The 13,261-nt window shown below is 36.7% G+C and overlaps 1 protein-coding gene across 1 annotated transcript in view; it reads left to right on the top strand.

The window, feature by feature from the left end:
• SHOC1 (shortage in chiasmata 1) overlaps positions 1 to 13,261 on the top strand; it is an 88,301-nt gene that overhangs the window by 32,159 nt on the left and 42,881 nt on the right. The window contains exons 12-15 of the mRNA XM_052645292.1: positions 3,933 to 4,349; positions 7,173 to 7,298; positions 8,295 to 8,471; positions 9,885 to 9,989. Coding sequence (XP_052501252.1) covers positions 3,933 to 4,349; positions 7,173 to 7,298; positions 8,295 to 8,471; positions 9,885 to 9,989 — 825 coding nt within the window. The remainder of the gene's footprint in view (positions 1 to 3,932; positions 4,350 to 7,172; positions 7,299 to 8,294; positions 8,472 to 9,884; positions 9,990 to 13,261) is intronic.

Here is a 13,261-nt window from a genome sequence, read left to right as displayed (position 1 = left end):
CCCAGTGCTAATAGGCTAGAGGGAGGATATCAAAATGGCACTTATCAGCACTAGAATCCTCATGGCAGAACAAGTGTCCAAAAGACAGCTACTGCCAACATCTGTGTCCCAAGGGTGAGCTCCAATTGCCCTGCCTTCTTGGAAATCTCTCCAAGATCAGCTGGTAGGTCTGACTCAGGCTCCTTTCAAAGTATTGCCTCTGCCCTGGGACTCAGGGTGAGTGAGATTTTGTGTGCCTCTTTTGAGAGTGGACACTTTCCTACAGCTCTCCTGAAAAAAAAGCCCAAGAAGCCTTCAATGTCAACTATTCTGGGGACTCACCTTCCTGGTGAATGACCCCAAGTATGGAAGCCAGAGTGGGGCTCTGTAAATGAAATTCTGGTTCATCCCCTAAAAGGAATCTTGTACCCATTAACAGTCACTCGCATTCTGTGTCTTTATAAGTTTGTCTATTCTGGATGTTCTGTAGAAATAGAATCATGAAATATGTGGTCTTTTGTGATTGACTTACTTCATTTAGCATGTTTTCAAAATGTGTCCATATTAAGCATGTGCATACCTTAATATAAAGTACTAATCAAGTATCTTGTCAAATTTTTAATTGGGGTTCTTTTAAAATGTTAAGTTATAAGAGTTCTTTATATATATCGGATATTGTCTTTTTTAAAGTGTATGTATTGCAAGTATTTTCTTCTGGCCTGTGGCTTGCTTGGTACATAAGTTTTTGACTCTTACCTTAGAATAACTGTTACCTCTAGGGCTGTGAGTAGCTGTAAGCCTATTGGCAACAGGCTGGAATTATTTCTTTGCCCAGTAACCTTAGCTCCAGTAGTAGGAAAAGAGGTGCTGAATTTTTATCCTTTAAAAAATTATTTTATTCAGAGAAAATATTGATTTTTTAAAATTTAAATTTATTTATTTTAGTTGGAGGTTAATTACTTTACAATATTATATTGGTTTTGCCATACATCAACATGAATTCACCACAGGTGTACACATGTTCCCAATCCTGAACCCCCCTCCCACCTCCCTCCCCGTACCATCCCTCTGGGTCATCCCAGTGCACCAGCCCCAAGCATCCTGTATCATGCATCAAACCTAGACTGGCGATTCGTTTCTTGTATGATATTATACATGTTTCAATGCCATTCTCCCAAATCATCCCACCCTCTCCCTCTCCCACAGAGTCCAAAAGACTGTTCTATACATCTGTGTCTCTTTTGCTGTCTCGCACACAGGGTTAACATTACCATCTTTCTAAATTCCATATATATGTGTTAGTATACTGTATTGGTGTGTTTTTCTTTCTGGCTTACTTCACTCTGTATAATTGGCTCCCGTTTCATCCACCTCATTAGAACTGATTCAAATATATTCCTTTTAATGGCTGAGTAATACTCCATTGTGTATATGTACCACCACTTTCTTATCCATTCATCTGCTGATGGACATCTAGGTTGTTTCCATGTCCTGGCTATTATAAACAGTGCTGCAATGAACATTGGGGTACATGTGTCTCTTTCACTTCTGGTTTCCTTGGTGTGTATGCCCAGCAGTGGGATTGCTGGTCATAAGGCAGTTCTATTTCCAGTTTTTTAAGGAATCTCCACACTGTTTGCCATAGTGGCTGTACTAATTTGCATTCCCACCAACAGTGTAAGAGGGTTCCCTTTTCTCCACACCCTCTCCAGCATTTATTGCTTGCAGACTTTTGGATCACAGCCATTCTGACTGGCGTGAAATGGTACCTCATTGTGGTTTTGATTTGCATTTCTCTGATAATGAGTGATGTTGAGCATCTTTTCATGTGTTTGTTAGCCATCTGTATGTCTTCTTTGTAGAAATGTCTATTTAGTTCTTTGGCCCATTTTTTGATTGGGTCGTTTATTTCTCTGGAATTGAGCTGCAGGAGTTGCTTGTATATTTTTGAGATTGGTTGTTGTTCAGTTGCTTCATTTGCTATTATTTTCTCCCATTCTGAAGGCTGTCGTTTCACCTTGCTTATAGTTTCCTTTGTTGTGCAGAAGCTTTTGAGTTTAATTAGGCCCCATTTGTTTATTTTTGCTTTTATTTCCAGTATTCTGGGAGGTGGGTCATAGAGGATCCTGCTGCGATTTATTTTGCCTATGTTCTCCTCTAGGAGTTTTATAGTTTCTGGTCTTACGTTTAGATCTTTAATCCATTTTGAGTTTATTTTTGTGTATGGTGTTAGAAAGTGTTCTAGTTTCATTCTTTTACAAGTGGTTGGCCAGTTTTCCCAGCACCACTTATTAAAGAGATTGTCTTTAATCCATTGTATATTCTTGCCTCCTTTGTCAAAGATAAGGTGTCCATGGTATGTGGATTTATCTCTGGGCTTTCTGTTTTGTTCCATTGATCTATATTTCTGTCTTTGTGCCAGTACCATACTGTCTTGATGACTGTGGCTCTGTAGTAGAGACTGAAGTGAGGCAAGTTGATTCCTCCAGTTCCATTCTTCTTTCTCAAGATTGCTTTGACTATTCAAGGTTTTTTGTATTTCCATACAAATTGTGAAGTTATTTGTTCTGCTGCTGCTGCTGCCGCTAAGTCGCTTCAGTCGTGTCCAACTCTGTGTGACCCCATAGACGGCAGCCCACCAGACTTCCCCACTCATGGGATTCTCCAGGCAAGAACACTGGAGTGGGTTGCCATTTCCTTCTCCAATTATTTGTCCTAGCTCTGTGAAAAATACCGCTGGTAGCTTGATAGGGATTGCATTGAATCTATAGATTGCTTTGGGTAGTATATTCATTTTCACTATATTGATTCTTCCTATCTATGAACATGGTATATTTCTCCATCTATTAGTGTTCTTTTTGATTTCTTTCCCCAGTGTTTTAAAGTTTTCTATATATAGATCTTTAGTTTCTTTAGGTAGATATAATCCTAAGTATTTTATTCTTTTCATTGCAATGGTGAATGGAATTGTTTCCTTAATTTCTCTTTCTATTTTCTCATTATTAGTGTATAGGAATGCAAGGGATTTCTGTGTGTTGATTTTATATTCTGCAACTTTACTATATTCATTGATTAGCTCTAGTAATTTTCTGGTGGAGTCTTTAGGGTTTTCTATGTAGAGGATCATGTCATCTGCAAACAGTGAGAGTTTTACTTCTTCTTTTCCAATGTGGATTCCTTTTATTTCTTTTCCTGCTCTGATTGCTGTGGCCAAAACTGTTGAATAGTAGTGGTGAAAGTGGGCACCCTTGTCTTGTTCCTGACTTTAGGGGAAATGCTTTCAGTTTTTCACCATTGAGGATAATGTTTGCTGTGGGTTTGTCATATAGAGCTTTTATTATATTGAGGTATGTTCCTTCTATTCCTGCTTTCTGGAGAGTTTTTATCATAAATGGATGTTGAATTTTGTCGAAGGCTTTCTCTGCATCTATTGAGATAATCATATGTCTTTTATTTTTCAATTTGTTAATGTGGTGTATTACATTGATTGATTTGCAGATATTGAAGAATCCTTACATCCTTGGGATTAAGCCTCCTTGGTCATGGTGTATGATCTTTTTAACGTGTTGTTGGATTCTGAATGCTAGAATTTTGTTAAGGATTTTTGCATCTATGTTCATCAGTGATATTTGCCTGTAGTTTTCTTTTGTGTGGCATCTTTGTCAGGTTTTGTTATTAAGGTGATGGTGGCCTCACAGAATGAGTTTGGAAGTTTACCTTCCTCTGCAATTTTCTGGAAACCTGTGGGACACTGTAAAAGCAGTACTAAAGGGAAAGTTCATAGCAATACAGGCATACCTCATGAAAACATTGATTTTAAAAGCAGTAAACAAAGTCCTCCTAAGGATCACATTATATTAATAAAAACCTAGAACTAAAAGTTATCTTAATACCCTAGTAGAACACCCATTTGGGCATGAAAATCATTGGATATTTTTATTTTCCATTTTCAGCACGGTTAGAACATGAAGATTGTTCCTCTCCTCTTATACTTATTAATGAGCAATCTACAAATGATCATTTATCACCTCCACGAAAGACTCCATCTCCGACTAAAGAAGTATCAGATTTGCATCTTTCTGATGAATGTGTCTCTGTTGAAAGACCAAGAAAAGAAGAAAAACCAAAGAATGACCTAGAACTAGGTTATGGAATAATCCAAAATAAAGGAAATAAAGATCACTTGGAACTTGACAGCACAGTACCATCTACTGAATCATCTTCCTCTTCAAAAATTGAAAAAGCATCTTTTAAACATGGTAAAAAATGGGAGAATAATTTGGATCTTTTGAACGACTTTATTATGCTGCGAAATAAGTATCCGACTTGTACCTCAAAGACTGAAGTCACAGACAATGATGGAAAAGATGGTGGGTAACTTAGTAATAATTTGGTGTAGATATGATAGTTTCAAGGACTAAACAGATAATTTATTATAGAAATAAAGTTCTTCAGGTAAAACATGTCATTCTTCAAATAAAATATCGTTGATTCATGACACATTGTATAAAGAGATGGATATGAGATAAACAGGTATAAATATACATATGAGTTTTCCAAAAAATTTAAAAGCACATTTGAACTTGTAAGAAAAGCCACTATTTGTAAAAACACTTTCTACAACTTAGTCATACAGATTCATAGTATTCCTAACTTTTGCTGTTCTTTCTGCCATTCTTTTTTCTCTTTTAGCTCACAGTTCTACATCAATGTTTTAACTTATGTTTTAATATGTACCTAAGAATCTTTCATCCACTTGATTGCTTATTATTCCTTTTAACTTTACCAAGGAGTTTCTGTTTGACTTATAACTGTTTTACATTAATTGCTTATAAACATCCAAGTAGTATGTGTCATATTATTTCACTCCTGGTAAAAAAATTATCCTAGAATTCTAATACTCTAGAATGTGTTTGACATAGGTTACCCAAGTGAAATAAGTACAAAACTATCTATAAGAGTTAGAGTATATATAGGTATAACTGTCCTATGTACTATTAATGTACACAAGGTCTTGCCCCTGAATAAAGCAGAAGTAAAATATATACCAAAAATTAGTCTGAGGGTCCAGTGAGCTTACTAACTAAACACCAGAATTGTGGAGAGTAGCTACCCAGCCCCAGACTATGCTGGACTGGACTAAGATTCCCCATGATTGGGGAACTGCTTGGGATTCAAGACAGAAAAGCAGAAAAGAATGCTTGTTCCTTCTGTGCAGCATGATATGAAAGCCTCTTATAGATCTATCTAAAGTTACAGTACTTTGTCAGTCAGTGCATTTACACAATGAAAAATTCAATGAAATTGCAGGAAAGTATTTAAAATCCCAGAATTTTATGACCCTTTATGTTGATATATATTCACCCTAAAGTTTCTTTTTATGTAATAATTTGACCACCTATAACCTCCCTTGCTAGGAGACAACTCTATATGTAACAGATCTTTCTAATCAATTTGCACCATAATCCAGAGCATAATTTCTATACATTGAAAGAATGAGCAAAATAGAAAGAATTATCTTATGAATCATAAATAGGAATTTTTATAAGATTTGTTGTTTTCAGGTTCATGAATGTTTTCAGTTTCTGTTCAAATTTGAGGCAAAGGAAAAAGAACTCAATCCAAAATTACCACTGACATCCTTTTCTGGTTGTCATACTTGTAATGATATCTTGTAATAAGGGATGTTGGCAACAGAGAGAGGAAGCAATAAGAAAGGAGAAAAAGATAAAGAGAATGTTTTCTTATTAAAAAGTTAGCCATTAATTAAACACATAAAATAATACTCATGTTAGGTGGGAATGCTTCTGCACTCTTGATGTTTCCTCAGTTTTTTGTTCCTGGCCTCTTTGTCCTTTAATGTGTTCTCCCCAGAGGACTTGGAATGAATTATGTGTGTTGTAAATTTGAAAAAGAGTAAGTTGGCATAAGCCTACTGGAATGAGCTGCCCCACAAGTAGCAGGCCTTCTCGTCTGCTTCTCTATGTCATGCATCTTTTCCAAGCAGGTCCCCAGCCATGCAGAACCCTGGCCCGTCCAGTATAATCTGGGGCAGGGAAGGTAGTATGCCGAATTCAGGTATTTATTTAACAAGCTCACCTGAGTCTCAGCCCAAGCTTCTTTCTCCAACTTAGTTTTAATAACAGAGGTAATATTTTGGTATGTATTTTTATTTCTTATTTTACCAGGGCAGGGAAGAATGTTAGAATCAGGCCCCCTCAAAAACTCTAATAATGATTATTTAATCACTATTAATAATCAAGCTACTTACATTATTTATACTTGCAAATAATAACAATCTAGTTTAGGATATTTTACTCTTTTTTTTTCTACTGTGTATTTAAAGCTCATAGAAGAAAAGTACAGTTATTGAACATTGTGTGCCAGGCACTAAATCACTTTTTAGAGAAAAATATGATACTGTCACTGACCTTGAGAAGCTTCCAGTATAAGAGAGTGTACCAGACTTGCAGATAATTTCAGTACAACGTTGTCAGTGCCAGGAGAGTATGCCGAGTGCTGAGGAAACAAAAAGGAGAGGCACTTTGCTGGCCTGGAAGTAGAGTGCGCAGTTACAAAAGGCCTGTTATAGAAAATGCCTGAGAGCTAAAAGGTAAGTAGTATGAAATGAGTTGAACGTTGACTTAGCAACTGAACAACAACAACAAAGTAAGAAGTGATCTTATTAAGAAAGGATGGGGACAGGTAGGGTTTGGGGCCTAGGAGAGGATTAGTAGCAGAGGAGGGGTATGTGGACAGTCACAGAGAAATGAAGTAGAATGGAATGTGCCTCTTAGATGTCAGGAACTGTCCTTGGTGTTTATAACACCTTATAACAATATTCGTAGTAGATATATTAATCCATATTTTACACATTAATCCATATATAACACCTTATAACAATATTCGTAGTAGATATATTAATCCATATTTTACACATTAATCCATATTTTACACATGAAACTGAGGCTTCATCAGAATTGGGACTGAAACACTGATTTGATGCCAAAGTTCTTTCCTTTATTACCATTCAGCTTCCTACCCAGCACCATGTTAAGTCCATTGACCAGGATAGTTGTTCAGCTTAATACTGATGCATTTCAAAGAACTTTAACAGTTACAATCGTATTAAAAGAAAGCATTTTAATCAACATTAAGTTGCCCTGAACAATGCAAATTAATGTTTTCATTAGAACTTCAAAACGAAGAACTCTCTTTCGCTCTTCAAGAAGAAAGCCCTATTGTTTGTAATAATAAAACCCTAGAGAAAACAAATCAGGAAAGGAGAGCAGATAATGTCATCGAAATTCCAGCATCAGGTATGTATTATGCTTTTTTAAATGCCTTTAAATTAAGTAAATTTGAAAGCTCATATATTAAAATGTTTCAAGATGGTAATATGTTTCTAAAATTTAAGTATCTAGAATATACCTTATTTTCCATGTAATTTTCTTCACTTGTTTCAGATATTTCTTCATTCGAGTCTTACTTTCAAGTTATTTCCAAACTCAGAATGCTTTATTTACTGCCTCTGCCCTCCCTGACTTGCCCTACTCTGGTCCACTAAGTATTATTTCTTCCTTCATTTAACTTGCTGATTTCCTGCATTCATCAGAGAAGAGCAAATTGCAGCTCCTCAAACTCTGACTCTTCTGCCCAGTCTGGAAAAGTAAACCATTAATGGTTGCTTTCTCTGTTCTCTTACCCACCATCAGGGTGGTTTTATAGATTCCTATACTGATTAAAATGATTTGTTCTGCTGTAAAGAAAACTGTTCTTTACACTGACTCCCAAAGAACAGCCTGCTTAAGAACATTATGCTCATTGTGAAAATCAATAAGGAAATAGATGCTAGTTCTTTAGTATCATTTCATCTTTTATTTAAAGTTCATTTATGATATAAAGTTCATATATGATAATACAAATCTTTAAATATCAATCTAGTGAAAACTAAAAATAATCTGTCACTGTTATAAATGTGTTCAGCTTAAGGTTATAAACTAATAGTGGAGGGAAAAGAAAAAATAGTATGTGATTCTCTTTATATGGCTCCTCATACCTGTCTTGCCGAATTAATTCAAATAAACAAGATAGCCATAACATTATACTTATTCTACAGAGGTGTTTTGTTTTGTTGTTGCTAGTTTATTTAGAATAAATATCCTAAAATAAGCTGTTATACAATCTCATGATGTTTAACTCATGGGAATTTGGATGGAGTTCAGGTTTCCAAGAAGTACCATGCATAATTGGTTTGTCAAAAAGAACATACCATCCTTACAAAAACACTACCTTTAATGTTTTTATTTTTGCAGATAGCCAGTGCCAAGCATATTGTCTCCTGGAAGCAGCAGCTTCTCCTATCTTAGAAAAACTTGTATGCCTCTGTACTCTTCCTGCTGCTAACTGGAAATTTGCCACTGTCATTTTTGACCAAACAAGGTTCCTCTTGAAAGAACAAGAAAAAATAATAAGTGATGCTATTCATCAAGGTGAGTGCAAATAAGTCACACTATTTAGAAGAATATGAATTTATGGATTATTAGAAAATGCAGAAATTAGTCACAGATGGAGGCATAACTATAATCCAGCATATGGCACCCATAATCCAATGCTGGAAGATCAGCTAAGCAAGGATAAAAAGGTAAAAAATACAAGTATTCCCTGCTTTTCATGTTTGCACTATGCCACTTTGATTTTATGAAAGACCTGCATAAGTATATGTGTTCACTAACTGAAAGAAATCAAAGAGGATGTTCATTTTTATGAAAAAAGGTGCTTATTTACTCCATTTCAGCTTATGAAAGTTTTCATAGGAATGCTTTGTTTTCAGATAGTGGGGGAAACCCGTATCTAGGATATACTACCCATAACTGTTCTCCTGTTGTTCCTGATTCTCAGTGATCACTGTTTATTTGCTTTGATCTGCATGGATTAGATCAGTAGTTTTCAAACTTTTCAGCAGAACTCTTTGTTCAATGAATATTTCATGGCATCCCATTATATAAAACAGAGAAAAGCAGAGTTTCTCTGATTAACTTGTGCCTAGAATCCTGTCTTCTTGGCCTCGCTTTTGCATGCAGTCTATCCAAAATCCAATCTATCCAATTAATAAGGTCTGGAACTACATGGAACATATTCATTAGATAATTCACCAGTCCCTATGAGTACCTGTCTTGTTGGAATCATATCTTAAGACAAATAGTCTCAGATGTCTACCTCCAGGTCAAGGTATTGCTTTGTGTTATGATCCCCCACCTTTATCTAAATATGTCGTTGCTCAGTCGTGTCCGACTCTTTGTGACCCCATGGACTGTAGCCTATGAGGTTCCTCCGTCCATGGGATTTTCCAAGCAAGAGTACTGGAGTGGGTTGCCATTTCCTTCTCCAGGGGATCTTCCCGACTCAAGGATCAAGCCCGGGTCTCCTGCATTGCAGGCAGACGCTTTATCCTCTAAGCCACCAGGGAAGCCCCAACCTTTATAAAAACAAACCAGTTGGCAAATTATGAGTAGTTTAATTTTCTTCTTGTTTCACAACTGGGAATCACCGACCATTTGCCTACCAGGAATAGAAATAACTGAACATTCTTTGGGAGCAACAAGAGTATGAGCTCTAAGATTAGCTGTTTGGGTTGGAATACCAGCTCCATCATTTTTTCACAGATTGACCTTGGGCAGCTACTTAATAAGTTAAGACTGTTTTCTCATCCATAAAATGGAAATCATGATGAACTTGTCTAATAGGGTTATTGTTATAAGTTCAATGAAATAAACAGATTACATACAGCTTGGCACCTAATAAGCACACAATAATAAATAGCATTTATTATTTTTAAGCATTCTGATATATAGCCTAGAATTCTAATGTATATCCTGTTTTTAAATATGTTTTTGCTTACCTAGGTAAAAATGATGAAAGAGAAATGACATTCAAGTATGCTGCTCTCTTACACCTTTTGGTAACAATTAGAGATGTCCTTTTAACCTGTAACTTGGACACAGCATTGGGTTGGTGTGAAAATTTTTTATTTCCTCTTTTCTTCTTATTAAAATGTCTACTTTTCTGAAAAAGATGCTTTGTAAGAAATTATGTAGCTTCTTTATTCTGCATTAAACATTATATACATCTTGACAAAATATAATGGATTATATATTTAATTCTCTTTATGTTCTTTAAAAGAAATTTTCTTATAACAACTACCATCACCTAGAAAAATAGGTTTAGGATTCTCTATTCTAGGCCTGAATTATAGACTTTTAATAGATTTGATTATGTAATTATTATCATACCCTTGCTTTTTAATGTAAAATGATACTTTGCCATATTCATTTTAGGTCCTCATTGAATGTTTGTGACTTTGAATCTTTGCTAGATGAAATATAGCTAAATTATTAATACTAAGATCTTTTGCAGTTATTTTCACCTGTGCATGTAAATTAGGATATGAATTACTTCAGTATTAAAAATCAACCTATTTTGAATGTATTGAAAATTTTTAAGATTTTAGAAATTTTTTCTAAACTGTTAAAATCCTTAAAGTATCTATCTAACTACATTACTGCTCTCTAGACCCCTTACTGCAAGCTGTTTGGACTTGTTTAGTAAGGATGTATTTATTGGATTATGTTTTATAACTTCAGTTTCTAGAATCCATTGGTGGTCCAATGGTTGAGACTCTGCTTCAGCTGCAAGGAGGCACAGGTTCAACACCTGGATGGGGGAACTAGAATCCCACATGCACATGCCCTGCAGTATGGCCCTCTGTACTCCCCCAAAAAACCATTATATATATAACGTGGAAATAATTTTTCTCTGATATGTAACCCAAACATTTTCTCTTATATATGACCCAGACAAATAGTATTCTCTAAACAAAGGTTTTGTTAAGTATTGGGCAGCAGCAAGTTATAATTGTAGTCCCTCTACAATACTGGGAGTTATAATACTTGGCCAAATACTATATTAGTACAACGAACTGTGGATAATTCTTAAAGACATGAGAGTACCAAACCATCTTACTTGTCTCCTGAGAAACCTGTATACGAGTCAAGAAACAGGGTGTTCAGGGCTGGTGCACTGGGATGACCCTGAGGGATGGGATGGGGAGAGAGGTGGAAGAGGGGTTCAGGATGGGGAACACATGTACACCCATGGCTGATTCATGTCAATGTATAGAAGAAACACTACAATATTGTAATGTAATTAGCGTCCAATTGAAATTAATTAATTTTAAAAAAGACAGAGCCTTATATGGAACAACTGACTGGTTCAAAACTGGGAAAAGAGTACAACAAGGCTGTGTATTGTCACCCTGATTATTTAACTTTTATGCAGAGTACATCATGCAAATTGCTAGGCTGGATGAATCACAAGCTGGAGTCAAGATTGCTGGGAGAAATATCCACAACCTCAGATATGCAGATGATACCATTCTAATGGCAGAAAGTGAGCAGGAACTAAAGAACCTCTTAATGAGGGTAAAAGAGGAGATTGAAAAAGCTGGCTTGAAATTCAACATTAAAAAAACTAAGACCATGACAACTGGTCCCATCACTTCATAGGAAATAAAAGGGGACAAAGTGGACAGCAGTGACAGATTTTACTCTCTTGGGTTCCAAAATCACTGCACATGGTGACTGCAGCCATGAAATTAAAAAGTGCGTGCTCCTTGGAAAGAAAGCTATGACAAACCTAGACAGCATATTGAAAAACAGAGACATCGCTTTGCCAACAAAAGTCTGCATAGTCAAAGCTATGGTTTTTCCAGTAGTCATGTATGGATGTGAGAGCTGGTCCATAAAGAAGGTTGAGTGCTGAAGAATCGATGTTTTTGAATTGAGGAGCTGGAGAAGACTCTTAAGAGTTCCTTGGACTGCAAGGAGATCAAACCAGTCACTCCTAAAGAAAATCAACCTCAAATGTTCGTTGGAAGGACTGGTACTGAAGCTGAAGCTCCGTTACTTTAGCCAACTGATGCAAAGAGCTGACTCATTAGAAAAGACCCTAATGCTGGGAAAGATTGAGGGCAGGAGGAGAAGGGAGAGGATGAGATGGTTAGATAGCATCACTAAATGAATGGACATGAATTTGAGCAAACTTTGGAAGATAGTGGAGGACAGAGGAGCCTGGCATACTGCAGTCCTTGGAGTTGCAAAGTCAGATGTAACTTAGTGACTGAACAACAATAACCTTTAGAAAGCCCAACATGACGCTCTCCCTTTCTTCTCCAGATAAAGCATTTGAATGTTGATGCTGGGTCAATTTGTCTTGTCTCTATTATCAGACAACGATAGCCCTAGCTTACAGGACCTGAAACTAATATAATGGTATAGTGTCACATGCCCTTCTGTTTAGTCTCCTGTCTTCGTTATACTTTTCAGCTTCCATAAAAGATTGTCAGTCCTACTAACAACTAGGCTAACTATTAAAGTGAAATAGTAAGACAGAATATCAGAATCTAGAATATCTGGGCTCCCAGGGAGAATACAGAGAAAGGCATGGCAACCCATTCCAGTAATCTTGCTTGGAGAATCCCCATGGACAAAGGAGCCTGATGGGCTACAGTCCATAGGGTAGCAAAGAGTCAGACACAACTGAAGCGACTTAGCACACAAGCACACAGGGAGAGTACAGTTGTGACTCACTCCTGCTCAGTTCAGTTCAGTCACAAAGTCGTGTCCGACTCTGCGACTCCATGAACTGCAGCATGCCAGGCCTCCCTGTCCATCACCAACTCCCAGAGTTTACCTGAACCCATATCCATTGAGTCGGTGATGCCATCCAACTGTCTCATCCTCTGTCATCCCCTTCTCTTCCTGCCCTCAATCTTTCCCAGCATCAGGGTCTTTTCAAATGAGTCAGCTCTTCGCATCAGGTGGCCAAAGTACTGGACTTTCAGCTTCAACATCAGTAATTCCAATGAACACCCAGGACTGATCTCCTTTAGAATGGACTGGTTGGATCTCCTGCAGTCCAAAGGACTCTCAAGAGTCTTCTCCAATGCCACAGTTCAAAAGCATCAATTCTTCAGTGCTCAGCTTTCCTTATGGTCCAACTCTCACATCCATACATGACTACTGGAAAAACCACAGCCTTGACTAGACGGACCTTTGTTGACAAAGTAATGTCTCTACTTTTTAACATGTTTTCTAGGTTGGTCATAACTTTCCTTCCAAGGAGTAAGCGTCTTTTAATTTCATGGCTGCAGTCACCATCTGCAGTGATTTTGGAACCTGCTCAATACTTAGCAAAATCTTGAATTAGAGAAATAATATTTATA

This window comes from Budorcas taxicolor, chromosome 8 (genome assembly GCF_023091745.1).
Source record: "Budorcas taxicolor isolate Tak-1 chromosome 8, Takin1.1, whole genome shotgun sequence".
NCBI classification, from domain to species: domain Eukaryota; kingdom Metazoa; phylum Chordata; class Mammalia; order Artiodactyla; family Bovidae; genus Budorcas; species Budorcas taxicolor.
The sequence above is the reverse complement of the archived record's forward strand: the minus strand, read 5'-3'. Positions and strand labels throughout refer to the sequence as shown.